Genomic DNA, 21,231 nt, shown 5'->3' with positions numbered 1-21,231 from the left:
CTATGGCTGAAAAAAAAAACGACCAGTCTATGATGGAGCTTAGTGTCTGTGGTCTTTGCTTCGATTCTAGTTGTGCAAGACTTCTCGAAGAATATGCAGTATTAATACTGCAAACCTGGGCCCATAATACTCTTGCAAAATACTTTTTTTAATTACCAAGAGGTTCACTTCTTGGTTAAAAGTAGATAAATAAATAAAAATATAATGCTACAGAGTTCAGAAGCAATACAGGAAGTGCAGAATAATTAATTGTCAAATATTAGAAAACGTACAACAGCAAACAGTGGTATATAAATATTGTACATCCACCTTCTCCAAAGCCCTTATCTGACTCAGACGACATGCAGAGCATAATGACGAGCACAGCATCTGCAAACATTGCTGGTTTAAAAAAAAAAAACAAAAAAAAAACAAAAAAACAACCATGCGCGCGCGCACACACACCCAATAAAACAAGTCATTCTACATCAGTTTCTTTAAGCCACCACATCTACGGTTTGGTTAAAGCATGCAGAGCTGGAGCATCATAACAGACTGTTAAAAAAATGGAACCCAGCCATTCAAATAAAAGGAGCACTGTATCCTAAAATGTACTGAGATTTATCTACCCACTACCTGTATATACTATATTACATAGAAAAGTCAAATCTTTGATTTAAGACTCGCAGAAGACCATTCCAGCAGAAACATGAGAAACAAACCAAACATTTAGTTTTCACAAACCAGTCTAACATCCGTGATATCTTTGGATACAGCTTCAACTATACGAGCAGAGTTTCATCTTGGAAATATTACATCTGATCATTTAAAAACACAGCATTAATCTGATCAAAATACAATTTAACAACATTGCTAAGAGTTTGGATTCGCTGAAGTTAAAAAGGGGGGGGGGGTGGGGGGGGTCTACACCTCATTCAAACAAACAGCATTTTGAAACTACTGTGGCAAAAAGCACTTTCCCACAATTCCAAAAAAGTTCATTTACATTCACTTTAAATGACAGCATTCTGGATATTGTGTTCACTGAAGAATCATTTAGCCCTCAATGTGGATGGACCGACTCCCCACTGGTCCTGTCTGCTCTTTAGTGGAGACAAACTCATGTTCAAGCCATTTCACCACCTCTTTATCACATCAAATAGATTTCAAGCTGCAGCAAACCAGTTTGAAGGAAAATCAAACCAGTCCAAAGTGCTTTGAAAGCAGTGATAAGCGCAGAGGTGGCAAAGAACCATTAACAGAGCTGGAGCACAATCCTGGGGTCAAAGTGTTAACACCATTTAAAGCTACATATTAATGGACCAATAATCATGTCTTAAAACCCTCACTTTTATGCATAATACAAAAGTTTCTGAAATTGTTAACCGACTAGTGTCTGGTAACAACTAGTCAGTCGCACATCCATCATAAGACTGTTAGTCAATCACTCAAACAATTATTCATTCTTCAATTTAATCTTATAATCCATTTTAATTAAAATATATTCCCCTTTAACTAAAGATGCTTGCTGGTTGGCTCTCCTGAACATTTGTAACATTTGTCTCTATAACTCTGAAAACAAGTCACCAATTCAAAATGATTAGTTGCACATTAAATAATGAGCACAGCCATTAGTGGGCGTTTCCTTCCCCTGCCCTGTCAAACCCAAACTATTATTTTAAGCACGCAATATAAGGAGCTGGAGGCTTGATTATACTACAGCGACATCCACATCATTTAAGGTGCAGAAGGCAGACATGATGGGGTCAAATGTCACATGATCTGTGTGTGTTTGTTCCATAAAATTCATAATTCTCAAATATGCACGCTTTAACCTAAACAAGCACAACAGAGTTAGTGGAAGTGAAGAAATGGAGAGATCAAACATTCAGTTCAGTCTTTGGTTTGATCTTAAGAAGCCAGCAGCACTTTAGACAAGCCCAGAAAAAGGAAACATAAGAAGGGAATCCCTGAAAAGCATCTATTTCATGTCACGTGACGATTTGATGCCATCTTCAAGTTGACATGTTTAAAAAAATAATTTCAAGGAGGGGGATGTGCTGGTTTGGAAAGACAAGAGCACTTGGTAAGTCCAACAACAGTGTGCTCATTTTACACACAGGGAACATCAATGGTGCTATCAGGAGTGAAGAAAACCATCTGCAGCCACTGGTGGAAAATACAAGTGGACATATTATTCCCAGTTCAGTGTCATTGTGAGCAGGAAGTAGAGAAGTACCCTCGGAAGCATTAGATAGAGCGAACAGCTGCAGAATGATTGCAGCAGTTCCTACTAGTGAAACGAAACATTCCTGTGGAAAGCAACAGAGGAAAAGTAGTCCCCTTTTTATTTGCAAAGAGCTGTGTGACACCACACAGACAGTTCTTTCAGGACTCGAGACAGCTCCTTCAGGATTCATGGAGGAGTTGGACAAGCACCCGTGTGGTGGTGTTCATCTTTTCCCCGACTTCATGTAGGACGGGATGGCACCTCGAGCCGTCAGGCCTTCGAAGCGTTTGTAGGTGTAGTTTATGAAGACCCAGTCCTTGTTCTTCAGATCAGCTTCAGCCTGATTGGACACCTGAGTGGCTGGAGTAACACAACAAGTAGTAAGGCATTTTAATAATCTGAGATTTCACAACAAAGCATGAAATATTTGGAGCTACACTGTATGTACCTGTAGGTGTGAGGATATCTGAATCAGGGAATTCGTCAAAGTTTGAGGTGTCGTCAATGCTTCTGATATTTATGGGAATGGCAGCAGGCCTCTCCCTGGAAACATCAGTAAAGTTACAAAACGAAAGTCAAAGTTTGCATTTGAAAACAGAATCAGCAAATTGCCTGAATGGCTAACGGTCCTCTCCACAAATCGCCGCATTACTTTGTTGGAGGGTTTTGTGTGTCCCAGTGATCCCAAGGGCCATGCTGACCTCTGGTAGGATCTCCCAAGGCAAACGATGAAGAGCGATTCAATTGACCCCTACTGATAAAAGATGACCAAGGCACCAGTGTACCCTGTCCGGGATAGAGTTACGGGGGCCCCGCCCTATGGAGCCAGGCCTGGGGAAGAAACTGGAGAGAGAGCATTTGGTGGCTGTGCCCAGCTTGGGCTACCCTCTTTTAGGCCCAGCACCTACAGGTGGCGCAGTAGCATCAAATGAAGTGTGTGTGTCGGTGGCAGAGGCCCGATCCCTAGATACAGAGACTGGCTATCGGGAAGTGGAACGTCAACCTTCCTGCGTGGAAGGAGCCTGAGCTAGCGTGTGAGTTTGAGAGATGTCGGCTCAGTTGCGCTAACCTCAACGCATGGCTTGGGCTCTGGAACCAGACTTGTAGAGAGGGCCTTGACTCTATTTCAATCTGCAGTCAAATATAAGGATGTCCATAAGTGCACATGGCACCACAACACCCTAGGGCACAGGTCGATGATTGATTTTGGAATTCTTTCATCGGATCTGTGGCTGTATGTTCTGAACCTTCACGTAAAGAGAGAGACTGACAGGGTGCACCCAAGTGTATAGTGAGGGATCACTGGGAACGTGTTGCAGAGGCCGAAAGTATGTCTGTAATCCCACTGACACGCTTTCTATAGAGGAAACAGCGTCTCGGGATGAGGGGAGGGTGACCCTAATCCTTGGCTGACATGCCTCTGAAATGTCACGTGGAGATCTGGGGAGGTGCCTCCGGACTGACAGACTGGGGTAGTGGTTCCTATGTTTAAGAAAGGGGACTCGAGCGCCTGCCTGTCAGGGAAGGTGTACGCCAAGGTTTGCCTGTTAGTCAAACCTTAGATACGGGATAAATAATGTGGGGTTTTTTTGTCCTGGTCACAAAACAGTGGACCAGGGTCTTCATCCTCAAGGACATCTGAGGGTGCACAGGACTCCAGCCAGACAAAGATCATCTAATGAAACTCATTTTTAAATGCCTTCCTGTTGACCTGTAGGCACATTCACAACTCTCAGAGATTCTGGGTTCTTCTGTTTATGTTAAGTTGATTATTACAATTTAAAATGAAGACATTTGAGAATTCAACATGTCAGCACAACCATCTTTAACGTGCGTGGCAAGTATGCCCACCTGATATGGTCGTAGTCTACGCCCTCAAAGAAAGGATTAGACTTGATCTCCTCCACGCCCGAAGCCCCAATCCTGTGCTCCTCCTCACAGCAGAACCTGTAAACTCACGATCAGTTAGTACAATGCAATACAAACACCTCAGGTGTTAGAAGCCATTAGAAAGTTGACATTTTTGAAACCTCCATGGTCCGCATACAAAACAAGAGTGACAACAGCATGAACTACTATGACAGGATGGGAGATGAAGGAAAGCAGAGGTGCACTTGCCTGAGAATGAGGTCTTTGGCCTTCTCCGATATAGGCACCTCTGGAGGAAAGACGAGTGTTTCTCTCCAGTTCATCACTTTTCTGTACGTCTCCTGTGGCGTCTCTGAGCAAAATGGAGGATAACCTGCACAGACCAAAAAACAGGAATCAGATATTATAAAAGTCCATCTTATAATAACCTCAAAAGGTGAATAAGATTCATTTCCTGAAAAATTACCTATCAGCATCTCATACATGATCACACCCAGGCTCCACCAGTCACACAGTTTGTTGTATCCATTTTGCATGAAGACCTCTGGAGCAATGTAGTCCGGTGTTCCCACTGTGGAGAATGCCTGATGGATAAAGGAAGGGGGTCAATACATAGGATGAAAGGATGGGAAAAGCTACCACCTTTGTTTAAATGTTACACTTCCCACAGACAGGCTTCACAAAGACATTGCTTTGTCTGCACCGGGTAAGATCAAGATTTAACTCAGGGCTGATCTAATCAAAACAAAAGGAAGTGAGATTGTAATTCTAGCCACACAATGTCATGCTTCCTTTGTGCCATACATTTACATTATTATAATAAATGAATATGAGCTTTATATGTCGGTAACATGCAGGACTTTGACCGTGAAAAGCATAACACTGTGCTTTCATCCTTCAAATGCTGCTGTCGACATAAGTTTCAAGAAGAGCACATTATTACACTTTTTCTGTAGATTCAATGAATTAATAGTTTAAATAATGAGCATTTCATTACAGCGGGGGCAGAGGAGTGAGGGGAAGACATGCGGGGTGGACTCGAACCCGGCCGTCCGCTCTCAGCCTTATGGCATGTGGTCGCCCGCTCCACGCACTGAGCATTTCTTTTTTACATTTCAAATTGTACAATCAAATACTCCCGTGGGTTTCTCTTTTTATTCACAACTAGTAACATTTGGCTCTGGGGTTTATCGTGAGCCCCTGACTGTGGCGCCATGTACGATTTCTAACAACTATCCCAATGACAAAAATATTTCCATTAACATTGTTTTTGTGGTGTTACCAAATCCAATCGAGCACAATACCAAATAGCAGACATTTTCTACACTTTCTAATCACATGTGTGTTCAAACCTACCAGCTGCCTCCTGTTCCTCTTCCAGGTCTCTGCTTTCCTCTTAGAGTTCATGTTCTGGGATGCTGTGTAGGCAAGACAACTCCATATTAAAAGCTACGACTCCATCACTGTGCATACAAACAGCGAGGCTCTCATCAGTCATTGAATACATAACATTTGTGCCACTGAAGGTGAGTGCAAGTCTTCCTCACGGTCAGGCCTGCTGTTTCAGCATGATGTCTATGATCACTGTGTGAACACAACTGTGAAAAGGCTGAGGTGTGCCAAACTATACAAGAACCAGACTGAAACCAGTCACAACAGCTCATGTTTTGAGGCTGCACTTCAGCCAATGCTTCAATACACAGAAATGTACCATCTGGTACACCATCTGGAAAGTATCTGATTGCCAGTGGCTTAATTTGTCCAGCATGACAATGATTTCACCCACACTGCCAAAGCAGTGAAACCATTCTTGGATAGACAAACACACAATGGAATACACTCAGACTGGCCTGCCCAGATCCCAGCATTATGGAGGCAGAGTGGGATCACGCTGAAAGGATGATACAAATGGGCAGCCATCATCCAAATAAGAGCTTTAGAGTGTTCAGGAGAAGTACTCCTGAAGACTCCTTACAGAAATAATTAAAGGGCGAGAGAGAGAGAGAGCGAGAGAGAGAGAGCGAGAGAGAGCGCGCGCACCTGTGCTGAGGAATAAAAGTGTCCGACTTTCAAGTAAGGCTGCAGCGATTCATCAAGTATTTGGAATAATTCAACACATTTGGAGCTAAAAACAAACCTGCAATAGAAACGTATTTAGAAGCAGCGCGTGAATAAAACGTATAACGAGCCCACACAGCCGCTAGTTTTAAACAAAAACACTGATGAATATGATGCTGTCATAGTTTGATCACACACACACACACAAACACAAAGAGGTGGAGTCCTTACAGACAGTGAGTGAAAGAAAGTGTTTGTCGTCCAAAACAGCAGCGCTGCTCCTGCGATCACCATTAAAACCTTTACTTTGAAAAAGTAAGTGTCCTTCATCAAAGCAGCTGATCAACAAACTCCAACATGAAGAAAAGCAAACTCAGCAGCTGCTGTTTGTTTCACACAGAAATCTGCAGTAAGCCTCCAGAGATTGCATTTAAACCTGCAGATGAACTGCTAACTTAGCCTGTTTGTACAGCAGCTGTCCTATTTGATGCCTGCAGCAAACGGGGGGAGTCTAAAGGGGGGCATTGGGTGTACTGGACCATATTAAGCCTTTGTAACACTTTTCAGATTAAAAGTGTTAATTGAAATGAATTAAACATTAATATTTAAAAATAAATAAACACCTTTTCACAAGCCAGTAAAACTAAGACACTGAGCCAAGCAATTTTAGGTTGTTATCAGAATGAATGAACATCTGCATCATAACATCTGTTTCAGCAGCACAGCAAACTGGCCTTCCTTCACTGCAGCCAGCACACGCTCCGTGTAAGGCTTACAGTCATTGGCTGCACACAAACCCACACACAAACACTGAACATGTGCACACCAGATACCTCATCCACGAGATAAAACACTGTCAGAGAGAACTTTAGAGCATTTATAGATTTTGGCACTTAAGGAAGTGTTTTCTTTTAAAATTTTAATGTAATATTTTATATAAAAACAGCCTAAGGGTTGAGTTAATGTTACAGTTTCTAAAATGGAAACCACTGAGCAGTTCATTTTAAAAGACCCGTGTTTATTCTCTTTGTATATTAAATATTTATTATTGCAAAGCTATTTCTTATACGATTCATCGATGGAATAATCGATAGATTACTCAATTACTAAAATAATCAATCGCTGCAGCCTGACTTTCATCCTTACTAGAACTGTACAAATTCTGTTGTGTGCACATTTTAATAAAAGTCTTTTGTACAGTACTGTAGGCCCAGATATTATAGTCACCATGTCAAATGTGACTGCAAACACTCAGACACTGTGTAGAAACATCCAACTTATAGCAGTATTCCTAGCAATCCTGCACATTTCCTGTCATCTGATTTATGGAAAACTGAGCAGAGGAGGAAGTCTGCTCACACTGACCGTGGTCAAACTTCTGAGCTGTGAGCACTGTTTTTAAGGAAACAAGTTAAATGCAAGCAAGTGACGGGGGCTGCATGCAAGCCATATTTGAATTAAATGAACTTTGCTGACTTTGCTTACTGAGGTCATTGGGCAGGCTGTGGTTCAGGTTCTTGTAGAACTCAGTCCGATGAGCCCTCTTTAAGCCTGTGCACAGCCCAAAGTCAGACAGCTTCACGTGACCCTGAAACCAAGAGCACAACATTACACATAGCAGCAAAGTATGACGTCATACCAGGGTCACAAAACCAGACGTGTGCCCCACTGTGACCAAAGGTCAAAGTTCCTCATAGATAAACAGACCAAACAGAAACTCAGTCTAGCTATGGTCACATGTTCTAATCATTTTTAAAAAAATGGTGTTTCCACAGAAAACGTGAGTGTAGTAAAAACGAGAGCTCGGACGCACCCTGGAGTCCAGCAGCAGGTTGTCTGGTTTGATGTCTCTGTGGATGAAGCCCAACTGGTGGATGGAGTCAATGGCCAGCACCGTCTCTGCTATGTAGAACTGCGTAGCCTCTTCTGACAGAGTGTCCTTCTTCATCAGCAGGGTCATCATGTCGCCTGCACCACAGCAGCAGAGAACAGTCATTCTACAGGACGGATGAATACGGTTTCCAGCACATTTAAGCGGGTTTATTTTACTAATTAGCATCAACGTCTGTGCAATGCATCGAAAAAACAAAAACAAACAAAACACAGAGACATGAGAGTGTTGTTAATGTGAAGCAACAGGATGACTAGTTTTTTCCCCTAAACTGTTTTTGACTGTGAGTGATGAAATCATAACTGACTGCCAGACTTATAGAGGGGTGCAGCTACAGTACTATTGAAGATGACAACAGCATTCTTGTGTCACAGCAGTTTTTCATGCTGAGCAGCGCCCCGTTCGTACCTCCAGGTAGAAACTCCATGATGAGGTAAAGGTTCAGCTTATCCTGGAAACTGTAGAACATTTTGACCACCCACAGACTGTCGGCCTCGACCAGAATGTCTCGTTCAGCACGGATGTGACCAACCTGTACATGGACAGGAAGAAGGGGTTACACACAGATGTCAAAGGGCAGCACTCCAGGGTGTGTATCCTGTAGCTCACCTGTTCTTTCTCAAGCATATCAGCTTTGCGGAGGATCTTCATAGCATAAACATGACCGGTGTCTTTCTTCTGCACCAAGCGTACCTGCAAGTAGAAATCAAGAGTGCTCATCAAAAAGCTGATGATGGGTGTGGGAGCTTCTCCTGCCCAGAAGTTAGCCTCTCTTCTTCTTTCACTGATTGACTGCAGGATGGATGGAGAGGACTATGGAAACCCGTTTTTGCCACTAAAAAAAATGTATCCTTAACTCCAAATTTTGAGTTATTTTCTCAAAAATTTCACTTATTAACTCAAAATTTCGAGTTAGCTCTGCCAATCTGCGTGAACGAAGTCATTTTCTTGTTACCCAGAAGCATATGGCGCAGAGTAATGCGCACTCAAAACCGGACCGCAACAGAGTTTTCGAGAGTACGTTTGCTGATTTTAACGCCATGTGATTCAGCTAATAACACAAGGATTTCATCATTTGTGAAGCCTGGCTGAAAATACTCAGCAATTCATTCATGTGCATTCATGACTGGCTGTAATACTGGTAGCTTAGCTGTAGCAGTACTTGAGGGCTTTAACTTCCGGGTAACAAGGAAATGACATCATTAACGTAGATTACTGATTGGCAGAGCTAACTCGAAATTTTGAGTTACTTTTCTGAAAATTTCGAGTTAATAAGTCAAAATTTCGAGAAAATAATGTGAAAATTCGAGTTATGGATACTTTTTTTTTTTAGTGGCGGAAATGGGCTTCCATAGAGGACAGATCTACTAATGAAGCAGAGATTCTTTAAATGATGGAATTTTTTTTCTAATCAACCAGGTGAAGCGAGTGCACTACACTCTGCAGTGATATGCTGAGGGACCAGCACTGGAGCTAGTAACATGAGGAATCAGCAACATGTAACAGTCAAGACGTGGTTACTTGTTACATTTGGTTTTTTTAAATGCTGTAACAAAAAATATCTCAAATGTGGACAAAAATAAAGTATTTCTTATCTCATGTTCCGTTGGAGTAAAGTTCTATGTTCACTGAACCTTTAAAGCAACAGTTTAAATCAGAATGAGCTCCCCTCAGTCTCCTAGCATAGACCAGCTACAGTATCAGTTTCAAAATCCCATGTGGGCTTTTTGCCTAGCTATTGCATTCACAAGATTTTTACAAGACTTGACGTCTAACCTTCACCCTGAGGTTTAGGTCACCGACATTTAAACTCATCTGAAATTTTCAGCAGATACACCTACACTATCAATTTGAAACTTCGTCACCTCATTTTAGAGTTATTGCATTAGCAAACTTCAACGTGTACGTCAAAATTGTAATTGGTGCATTTCTACACAGTGATGAGCAGAGTTAGAATTGTTTCCGTTTTTTTCCATGTTTCAAAACAACAGCATCAAATGCTTTTTACCTCTCCGAAAGCTCCTCGGCCAATCACCTTCAGGGATTCAAAGTCCTCCAGACCCAGTCGAGTACGTTTCAAACGCAGAAATTCGGTCTCCTTCCTTGCATGCTCAGAGCGCCGGATACGTTTCTGCAGAGGACACAGCACTTTAAATACACTATACTGTTTAATTCACACTTCAGAGGTGTCTTATTTTAAAGCAATAATTAAAATTTACTGTTAAGCAAATTAAGATGTAAGAAAGAAAAATGACTTCCAACAGCCCAGCTTAGATTACTGTCTGGTGGATTTTCAGTGCTTCTAGCTAAAAGAATGAAGAACTGTTTACTGTTTAAGGGACTGCCAGTGAAAGTGGACGGTATAGCCATGATTTTTTAAACATAAAGCTCATTGTTGCAGCCCGAGGTAGCACAAAGGTGATCCCTTAGACTGGTTTATAGTTGAAATCCCCCTGTGTTATTGGTTCTGTTACCAGTTAGTTAACATAAACAAATGGAAGTCTACTGACCAAAAGCAACCAGACTCATTTTTAAAACTTTAAGTTCCGATTTCTTTTTTAAATGCAGCTACAGAGGCTGTTTGAGAGCAGGGCTCCATGCTGTAAATTAGCCTTTGTACATGAAGCGTTTCATGTCCACTGTGAGACTTTATTATACTCTGGAGCAGACACAGACAGCTGGAGATACAACAGCTGATTGGTTGTTCCCGTTACACTCTTTGAGTATAACATTTGAGTGCACTGATTCTTATATAGTGTTTGTCTACTCTCCCGGAGTACTCAAAGCGCTCTATACAACATGCCTCATGCCAATAACACTCATTCATACAAGCACTTTCTTCTATACTTTAGTGCTGTGTAGCTAACATTCATACTCAGATGGTTAGTATCTTGCCCAAGGATATTTGGCAATCCCTGGTAGGGCCAGGGATCGAACCACCAACCTTCCAATCAGTAGCTGACCTGCTCTACCTGACCTACACCAACACGGAGATTACACACACTGTGACATAAGTCTCCAGAACACACGGGTCAGTAAACACCTTACTCACCTCTTCATCAGCCAAGCCCTCCTGATCCATAACTTTCTCCAGCTTCTGCTGCCTGAAACCACAGCACAGCTTATTACTGGTTACAGGCATAAGTTATTATGTTTCTTTATTAAACACATGACAAACACAGAACAAAGCTTTAGTGCACTTTTACTACCCTATCATTTTCATATAGCAAAAACGTTCTGTACTAAAAATGCAATAAACCAGTCAGGACGAGGTTATGACTATACTGTACTGTGAATGTCACAACAGGAAGTGACCCCTCCTCAGTGTAATACTGACAGGAGCCACATCCTGATGAACCAAAACAAACAAAGTGGGTTGTCCAAGCATTAGCCATCAGGTTCAGTTGTGCTGCGAATTCAGTGGTTAGTTGTTTTATTTGGAGGACAAATTAATCGGCCCACTGTTTTTTTTTGTAGCTCATAACTAAAGCTAAAATGGCAACGTTAGCCTTTGTTCATGTAAGAAGCACTAAAGCTTGTGAGCGTTACCTCATCTCTCTCTCCTCATGCTGAGCGATGAGGTTACTATAGAAGTTCTCCAGGGTGACTTTGGCCATGGTGACCCTCTCTTTGGTGTGGTTACTCATGGAGGGGTACGAGGTCTGGCTGGTCATTGCCATGCTTTACCTGAGACAATAAAAAGAGCAAAGAGTTGTGCACTGAAGGATGCAGAGAAGACATCTGCTCTATTAAAACATGTTTCGTGTTATGGTAATCTCAGATTTCCCACATCTAAAAATACTAAACTATGAAATAAGAAGACCGTTGGTCCACAGAAAGAGGAAGGAAAGTAGCAGGCTCTGCTGCCTGTGACAATGCTGCTATGAAGAAACAATGAGGAAATCTAACATGTAAAAAAACTGACACCAGACCAGAGGAGGATATTTTAAATATTATGTGGAAGGGCTGGGTTAGAGTTGCATTTAAGTCAGGAAATTGAGCAACTGTTGATTATTGTGCTTTAACACAACTGTGCAAAAGCCTTTTCCCACATGTCACTTTATGTTTTGCTAGGAAACAGTTTGGACCATTTGAACAAGCTTGAACAGTCATACTGATACAACCAGGTATCTATATTACCTTTGAAAACAGCCTGAACTCTCTTAAGCAAGCTTCCAACTATTTCTCTCAGTCATCTTCAGGTTTATCAGGCTTCCTGATGAATATTCCAAAAGCTTTCTTTGGATGATGTCTGCTAGTGATGTGCGCGACTAGTGGACTAGATGATCGTGGACGGTAGGGCAGGGCGATATGGCCAAAAATATATATCATGATATATATTTGAAAATTTGCGATAACGATATAATTTCTGCGAGACAAAATACAACTCCACAACTTTACTAACGCAAAAAAAAAAAAAAGCTCATCCATTTATTTTACTTAAACAAGCAGCTGGGTTTTTTTTTTTTTTTTTAATGTGCATTAAAGCTATATAAACATTTAACAGTGCAAACGCAAATTCCAAGTTTAACCAAAATGCATTTCCAGTAGAAATGGGCTGAGATATCCTGAGCATAACCATGTATAATATCCACTTAAGTAAAAAAAAAAAAGAGGTGCTTTGCTACATTAAACTGCAGTGTGCCAAATAAAAAAGTCAAATACGTATTTTTAGGGCTACCACAAACGATTATTTTGATAGTCGACTAGTAGGGCTGCTGAATTAATCGAATTTTAATCACGATTACGATCTGGGCTTTCAACGATCATTAAAAATGACTGCGCCGATTATTTGCACCTCCCTCGTGCTTTACTCTCGCGCTGCTTGAGCAAATCAAGCGCACCTCTCTGCATTTCGAACACGCGTCACAACAATTAAGAGAACCCAAGCAAAGCTCGGAAAGCTAAGCAGAAGTTATTTGGAGAGGAGAGAGTGACTGCTGTTGGTTGAAAAGAGAGGTATATATTAAAAAAAAAAAACAAAAACAAAAAAAAAAACAAAAAAAAAAAAACACCAACACTTCAGTGGTGTGGAAACAGTATGGGTTCGCGGAGTTAGACGTGGATCAAGTAGACACAGTGTGTAAACTTTGCTGCAGTGTAGCTGGACCACAGAGCAACACTGCAAAGTTAACTAAACATATATTGCAAAACATTTGCACTGTATTTGCAAAGTATTTGCACACTATTTTATATTATTTTTTTAAAGTCATTATTCAATACATTGTTATTGTTAACCCTTTAAAGCCGGTCAGAGCAGCACGCTCCGTTTTGCGTAACTATTTTTAAATCCCTGTAGAACCGGAACCGCGCAAGCTAGCGCAATAATTTTTTTGCATATGAAACCGGAGTTGTTGTACTTACATCTTATGCCATCAGCTTGTCCTCGGTCACGGTTTCCTTCCACATATAGCTTTGCAAAAATTTTATAAAAAGCGCTTGCAGGAACAAAAACATAATATTCCAGAAACACACTTTGCCGATCCTATCAGCTGTTCGTAACACTTCCCACATTGAAAAAGACGTCAGCGCGAACTATCGCATGTCCGCCATTTCCTGCCCGAAACCGGAAGTGACGTCATTTTCGCGGAAAATGTAGTTTTTTACTTGTAGGCCTTAAAAGCCTATACTGGTGTTTTTATAAGTCATGTTTGACTCTATACTTTTCTGAATAGTTTCTGGGATGCTTAGAACTTCAATTGCACTGCTGGAAAAGTTTATTTTGATGCACCTGCTGTTTTCTTTGCAAATTTGCATCATAGGATTGTTTTTCCTGCAGTATATAAAAATTGCTATATCTCCAAAAAAAACTATGAAGACACTCAAAATAAATTTCCTGTTGTTGTAAACTATTTTTTGCAACTTTTTTGTATTTAAAGTTTTGAGGGATAAACCTCTTAAATTTCTCTAACTAGAAATGTATGTAAAAAAACAAAACAAACGATTTTCAATTTTTTTGTAGTTTATTGCACTTTTTTGCAATTAATGTAGTTACTGTGGACTTAATGCATACATATCATTAAAATATGGGTTATAACAGTTGTATTGATGTATAGCAACTTGAAATGCTCCCACAAATGGCACTACAACATGTAAAAAAATAATATAAGCTCTGGCGGACTTGGTTCTATAGTAGGTCTTAAAGGGTTAAATAAATATCGTCAAATAATCGAGATCTCAATTTCAGTGAAAATAATCGTGATTATCATTTTTGCCATAATCGAGCAGCCCTATCGACTAGTCACCGATTATTTTTGCGATTAGTCGACTAATCAGATCATGCATCCATTGGACGTAAAACGTACAGCTTATTGCACCAGCAGCATCTGCTCTTATATAACTATCATTAGCTTACAGCTTTAAGTGTTTAAGGTATGTGCTAACTAAAAATAAAGACAAGATGATAGTTTATTACATTTTAATGAAATTTGCAGATTGTTTCCGTGAAGTTTAATAAACTCCTTGCTATCTAAAATATAACAGGACACCGGAGTATATTCTCGAGCATCTCACACTTCTGATAATCAGTTGTCTGCTTGATTCAGCTGTGTAAAAACTTTAATCTCAGACAAACCGATTTACTCAGGAACAAATAAAACACTGGAAAAAGCCAAACAATAACATTTTTAAATGGTAGACGGCCTGCATTTGTATAGCGCTTTTCTAGTCCATAGGACCCCAAAGCGCTTTACACTATTCAGTCATTCACCCATTCACACACACATTCACACACTGGCGATAGCAAGCTACATTGTAGCCACAGCTGCCCTGGGGCGCACTGACAGAGGCGAGGCTGCCGGACACAGGCGCCACCGGGCCCTCTGACCACCACCAGTAGGCAAACATGGGGTTAGTATCTTGCCCAAGGATATTTGGCATGCAGCCAGGATGCAGCCTGGGATTGAACCACCGACCTTCTGATTAGTGGCTGACCTGCTCTGCCACCTGAGCTACAGCCAGGTTTAAGTTATCTAAGTGACTTATATATGTTTAACCTGAGTAGCGAAAGATTGCGGTGGGTTTGAAAACTATTTGCCGGGAGTCCGGTGTTCTCACCGGCTCTAGTGAGCCTTGCCCCCGGCGAGCTATCGAGCTAGTGGGTAACAGATGTCTCCGAAAACGTCTGAGCGCTTTTGAAAATATGTGTTCTTGATAAACTGAGCAGATATTTGAGGTTTACACAGCTACATTCTCGACTGAAAATATGTTAAACGTTTATTTTGTGACCCAGAAAGAATAATAAGAGTAATATTAAAACTAACTAGCTGCCGCCATTGTTGGAAACTGAGCTGGGCTGCGCTATAAATTCTGGGACACAGCTTCTTCTTCTTCTTCTGGGTTTAACGGCAGCTGGCATCCTTGTACACGCAGTGCTGCCATCTTCTGTTTCAGTCCGTTATTACACTCTTAAATCCCACTACTTATTCCTGCGTCTTTTGTGACCTTACAAAGCTTCAAACGACGCGTCGACTATTAAATCAGTCGTCTGCGATTTTGATAATCGACATAATCGTGACTAGTCGACTAATCATGGCAGCCCTAGTATTTTTCGGACTATAAGGTGCACGGGGTTATAAGGCACATTAAGCGAAACAAAGCAGTCAGATAAATCAAACTTTATTCAATTCATTCTTCTTGCTTCCTCCACTTCTGTACCATTGATTCGTTAATGCTGTATTCTATCACAGCTGCTCTATTCCCATGTTGTTGTAGTATATTAATGACTAACTTCGTATTGTGGCTCAGAATAGAGCTGCTACTCTAAGGAGACAGGAGGCAGTCGAGGAGGTCGCCTCCTGGGTAAAGTATTCCAAAAAATCCCAAAATCCCGAACACCGCTGAAATGGAGCCTCAAACCATGACAGACACTCCACCGTGTTTACAGTTCGCTTTAGACACTCTGAACAACTATTTCTTTAGATTCATTGTACAATCAGACTTGTTGCCACTGATTTTTAGTCTAGTTTTTGTGTAATTTGGCACAGCTCAGCCTTTTCTCCATGTTTCCTTTACTTGAGAATGGCTACTTGACAGCCTACTCTTTCATTCATGCCTGTGCATCTCGCAGGTGCTATGTTAGGGCTTTGGTAGGTCTTTTAGATAATGTTCATCTGTAGACAGTTTTGTCATACTGGGGTTTTTTTTGTGTGTCTTATCAAGTTTCCTCAAATTTTTAAGGAAAATCTGCAAACCTCGCTGAGATTGTGAGTTTTTCAGAATCAAAAGTCAATCAAAAATACTATTTCATTCCTGCCAAACTGTTATGGCTGACGTACAGCTAAAGAAGAAAATAAATCATACATTTGTGACATAGGCTGCTAGTGAAGAAAAAAAAAAAAAAAAGAGCCATACAATTTAAAATTGCATTCAAGTTGTTTGGTATGTGTAGATGAAACACTGGTTCATCCCTTTTGTTTATGATTGAATGATTCATAGGTCAGTTTGTGACACACTGGACCTAAAAAAAAAAAAAAAAAATGCAGCTAACATGTTTCATGAATCACTGTTATGACCTGAAATCCAAATATAAAACTGTCATATTCAAATGTCATGCAGCAGTTATATACAACCATTTATATTAAAATGCATTAAAATGCTGACAATGCCTTGTGAGTTTTTGGGAAACAAAAGAAACAACTAGACTGCACACCAACTACACACTCCAAACACATTAAATGTCACAAATCTCGCCACTGTCACAACTTTCCTCAGCAAACAAATGTCAGCACAATCAGCTTGCCTCCAGTATTTCCTTAGACTATCGCCTTTTTATTGTTTCTTTCTGCACGTATTATTAGAATCAGGATTGTCGTTATTTAGCCAAGTTTGTGCACACGGACAAGGAACCTGACTCCAGTTCACACTTTGCTCTTCTGCAAGGAAGAAGACTCTAAAGATGTAAAATTATTGCATATACTGCTTATTTATTTATTAATTTATTAATTAGGGATGTTCAACGTTTCCTCAGATCTCTTAGTCTACTACACGAGGAAAAAATTTTTTGACTAACTGACTAGTCTAAAAACCAAGAAACACGCAGGTATTAGGTTGAATTTGATACGCAAGTAATGGAAAGTGTCAAACTAACAAAGGCACCTGACACCATGAATCACATTCTTCAATAATGAATCATGCTGCTTAAATGCACAGCACCTCACATCACGCCTTGCCAACACTGCACACTTACTGCAGACCGACAACGCAGAAGAAAAATGATGAAAACAAATCGACGTTTAACATGACATGAAAACACAGAACGCGTTCACGCATTACTAAAATATGACATCCGAAAAACGAATGAACTGTGTAGTGTGGTGCTTAGTGCTGTGCACACTGTTTGAATGTTCATGACAGCCACTGAATTAAAAGTTTAAATCTAAAATAACAAAATAATAAATCATCCGCTTATCTGATGTCGGGTTGCAGGGCAGCAGGGAAGCCCAAATCTCCCTCTGCCACCTCCTCCAACTTATCCGGAGAAACATTGAAGAGTTCCCAGGCCAGCCAATCGATATAAGCTTCCCAGTGTGTCCCAGGTCTACGCTGCGGCCTCCTCCAAGTAGGACATGCTTGGTCTAAACACTTTACCGAGGAGGACACAGCTTTAGCCGTGTCCTTTCAATGTGGAGGAGTAGTGGGTCTACTCTGAATCCCTCCCAAATGACTGAACTCTTTATCTGAGGGAGAGCTCATCCACCTTTTGGACAAAGCCAATTTGTATCCGCAATCTAATTCTAATATTGTTAACAAAAAGATTACGCCTACATTTACAGATTCATGGTGTTTCTCAACAACAATGTGTCATCTGGAGGCAGATGGCTAACATTCATGACACAATAATATATCGAATCGTTAGTCTGCCTGCCTGTTGATTCTTGCACTCTCACTACGATCAGCTGATTTCAGTTTGGATATGGACATTAGCTTTATTGCACAAAAGGATGAGAGCGCAATGGTAAAGTGGAGGACAGATACAAATGCCTCATACTGTTAACACAACTTTGGCTCTTTGAAAGCACCTGCACAGCAAGCATGCTAACGCTAAGCCGAGAGCCCACAGTGATGTTAAAGCTGAGTAAATGCTGACCCCAGACCAGCACCGTGATAAAGTGAGCCACAGCTGAACATCAACAGGTAACAAACTGATGAACAGCCAGGCTGCAGCTTCCGTTCTACCTGTTCATGTTCCTACAGTAGAATCTCTGTGGATCACTTTAAAGTGTCTTATATTTGATTTGTGTCATCAGCTCTGTTTTCATACCTAAATGCTCTGAGAAAGCTCAGGTGTGTCCTCATTAGGACAGGGATTTGTGTTGGTTGTAGCCTCGGGTCTATATTGTTAATTGGTCATTATGAGACAGTATTTCAGATCATTCAACATGAAAGTAATGTAACAAATCCTAGGTGTAATCAAGTAACCTACTGCATTACCTTCAAGGAAAGTGTTCTGTGTAATATGTGCATTAATTACTTATTTGAGTAATGACAGGAACACTGATCACAACAAAGAGTGGCAACACCTCCAACATGCACAAACATGCAATTCATTTGCATGAATATGATGACTTTGATATGCTGCTTAGAGATGGTGGTGACTCAAAGTGGAGCCAATGAGAATTGATAAGTGATATCTATAATGGAGTAGAAACTGCTCACTTCTTCCCCATCCCTGATGATTACAGGACCAGTGCTGCTGTTTTGGATGCTGGAAACATGTTTCTCACTCAGCGTCTCAGTAACAGCTCAGCCTCTTTGCTCTTAGTGGTGTGCACGCTCCATGTGACAACATCATATTCACTATGTTATCAGTGTTTTTGTTTATAACTGGGGGCTGTGTGGGCATAATGTTGTTATTCTTTTTATTCACACGCTGCCCCTAAATACTGTTGCAGGTCAGTTTTTAGTCGCACATGTGGGTGAAGCACTCATGCTACAGAGTGGCACATCATTGAAGCAAAACCTTTTACAATTGAATTACTTGATGAATTGTACACTATACTGTTACATAGTTTGTGACAAAGGATTCAAATATGTATAAAGAAGGAACTTATACATTGGACTGTTTAACAATTTGTTAGGAAAGCACACAGGCTTCCACTGTGGGAAATCAGCACATCTCCAACCTCCAAACCACCACTAATCCCTAAGAACCACAAGTATTATCTCACCAAGTTTATAATGGTAGACTGACAATGTCATGATCCCCTGCAGCCTGTACAGCTAACATTAGTAACTTTAGTTACATTTGGTGCGTGGGAGAGTAAATTATTTTTTATGTGTAGTAAACAAATTCTATGAAATTATGCACCACGTAACACAATTAGAGAAAAACAGGGGGGGGGGGCTATGTCATGTTTTGTCAGACGTTTATGACGTTTCACTGAAGTCCACACCGTCTGCCTTTTTCCGCAAGTTGCATCTGCTCAAAGTTTTATGATCTCAGATAAACAAGTGCATTAAAAGAGGAAATAAATAAAACGCGACGGTCAAGAAATAGCATTTAGACCCGACAGGAGCCAACAACACGTAGTTCCGGATGCACGCAGTGCCGAAAGAGTAAAGTATTACGGATAGAGAATGACTTAAGCCAACACTCACGATCCTTCCTCATTCTCTTGAAGTTTAGAACTTTAAATTTACAAAGTTTCATTAATCTCACTCTACTACACTAACTTGCTATCATTAGTTAGCTAGCTAGTTTGCTATTAAAGTTCCTGCCAGCGTAAAGTCAGCGAGGGAAAACATAAGCGATACCCAATACTTCCTTCAAAATAAAACGGCCCTTTTTCGAGGAAATGTTTCGCCTCAGCTTTGAATGTATGCGTCTTTATTTTTTTAAAGCCTTGACCAGAAAACACCGGCCTTCGTATCCACTGCTTTACAACTTGACTTGAAGTTCTCCAAACCAAACAGCTAAGTGAAAGTTAGCTAGTTAACGTTAGCTACTTATCTGCTCAAAGCGCCCCAGTCGTTTGTCACAAGTACAATAAGGAACAAAAAAACATATTCGTTACTTGTTTCACAAGGCAGCGAAAAAAAGAAAGCAGCTACTACAGCAACTTGTCGTCGTTTAATTCCACGTTTTTAGAGTTACTCTTTGTTCGCTTACCTTGGTCGAAGGTGCGGTAGCTGTCGCCTCTTGCTCTGCTTTGCGATGAGCGTTGCGTCACCAGCAGTTTGAACTCAGCGGACACCTAGCGGCGCATCATGCCCTCCTCCGTGAGCCAGCACAGGAAAGAGTGGATTTCTCCACTGCTCGTCACATACATGACACTTTGAGCGTTCACTCAAACACGTGGCGACATGTTAATAATTTGATTCTCATAAGACGACCGAGAAACAGCTCAACGGCATTACTGCACTGTACTGTAAGCTAGCAACATTATTTGACAGCAGTAACAAAGCTCTTTATAGAAAATAACAATTTTAAAGGAATATAAAAATAATAATACACATTTAAAGGAAATCAAGAAAGCTTTAAACTCAGCAAACAATAAAGTTACAGCTATAAAATAATAGGCTATTCTCTGCATAAAGAGAAATGAGTGGCCTCAAGTTTCGCAATAATATTTATTTTTGCTCTGTCCGGTATTTAAAGACTCCCTGTGGCCTCTTTTGGATCCTCAAAGTCCAATTTCAGGATAATGTATTGCTGGTAATGCTGGGAAAAGTTTCACACAAGTGTAAATGGATAATTAAAGATTCATAGTTAACTGTATAATTAACCATGAAAAAGTTCGGCTGCAAAGTTTTATTAGAAATCAACCAAGAGTTATTTTTAGGTTTAGTATCACTCACAGCACATGTATGTAGGGTAGACCTCTTGTTACACTATCTACGCATGAATTGCTAATAATTGATAAGTCTTTCAATAATCATTTCTTCATTAAATCAGAGCTTAAGGTGCTGCCTCCAAATGGGAAATGTTTTCATTTTTGCATTTAATTGGAACTAAAAGCCATTACCGTCAACAACAGTCTGATACATTGTATTGTAAGTTTCTGAGAGTTAATAGCTTGAGTGATAGGCGGCTCACAGGACAACTCCAATTCTTTATTTGTACTATCCTTTCATTTCAGAGTGCAATGAGACATCAAACTTCATAATTTTCAATAAAAGAAAAACTGGAAAAATTGGGGTGTTGTTTAAATTTTGACCATAAAAAAATTATTAAATTATTTATGTATGTTTTTCAGATAGAGAT

The 21,231-nt window shown here is 40.5% G+C and overlaps 1 protein-coding gene across 2 annotated transcripts; it reads right to left on the bottom strand.

The window, feature by feature from the left end:
• Positions 1-127: 127 nt before the first annotated feature.
• Positions 128-20,283, bottom strand: stk38a (serine/threonine kinase 38a). 2 transcript variants are annotated; one of them, XM_004545932.2, is made up of 14 exons: positions 20,137-20,283; positions 11,577-11,714; positions 11,080-11,131; positions 10,036-10,158; positions 8,637-8,720; positions 8,436-8,559; positions 7,950-8,104; positions 7,613-7,724; positions 5,435-5,496; positions 4,545-4,662; positions 4,328-4,451; positions 4,061-4,156; positions 2,658-2,752; positions 128-2,569 (listed from the first exon to the last, which is right to left on the bottom strand). In XM_004545932.2, the coding sequence occupies exons 2-14, from the start codon at positions 11,705-11,707 to the stop codon at positions 2,433-2,435; spliced, it is 1,413 nt and encodes a 470-aa protein (XP_004545989.1). In that variant the 5' UTR covers positions 11,708-11,714; positions 20,137-20,283; the 3' UTR covers positions 128-2,432. The 2 variants fall into 2 exon arrangements, with proteins under 2 accessions (XP_004545989.1, XP_004545990.1); XM_004545933.2 differs by having other exon boundaries at positions 7,622-7,724.
• Positions 20,284-21,231: the final 948 nt, after the last annotated feature.

The sequence above is a fragment of the Maylandia zebra genome, linkage group LG20 (assembly GCF_041146795.1).
Source record: "Maylandia zebra isolate NMK-2024a linkage group LG20, Mzebra_GT3a, whole genome shotgun sequence".
NCBI lineage: Eukaryota > Metazoa > Chordata > Actinopteri > Cichliformes > Cichlidae > Maylandia > Maylandia zebra.
This window is presented reverse-complemented; position numbering and strand designations above follow the sequence as displayed.

Bases quoted from the DNA above. Each gene is read 5' to 3' on its own strand.
- stk38a (XM_004545932.2), bottom strand. From the start codon at position 11,707: ATGGCAATGACCAGCCAGACCTCGTACCCCTCCATGAGTAACCACACC. The intron at 7,725-7,949 runs GTGCGTCCGAGC...TCTTGGTTTCAG, and splicing joins ACCTGCTGCTGGACTCCAGG to GGTCACGTGAAGCTGTCTGA. The intron at 4,663-5,434 runs GTAGGTTTGAAC...TTTATCCATCAG, and splicing joins AGAGGAACAGGAGGCAGCTG to GCATTCTCCACAGTGGGAAC.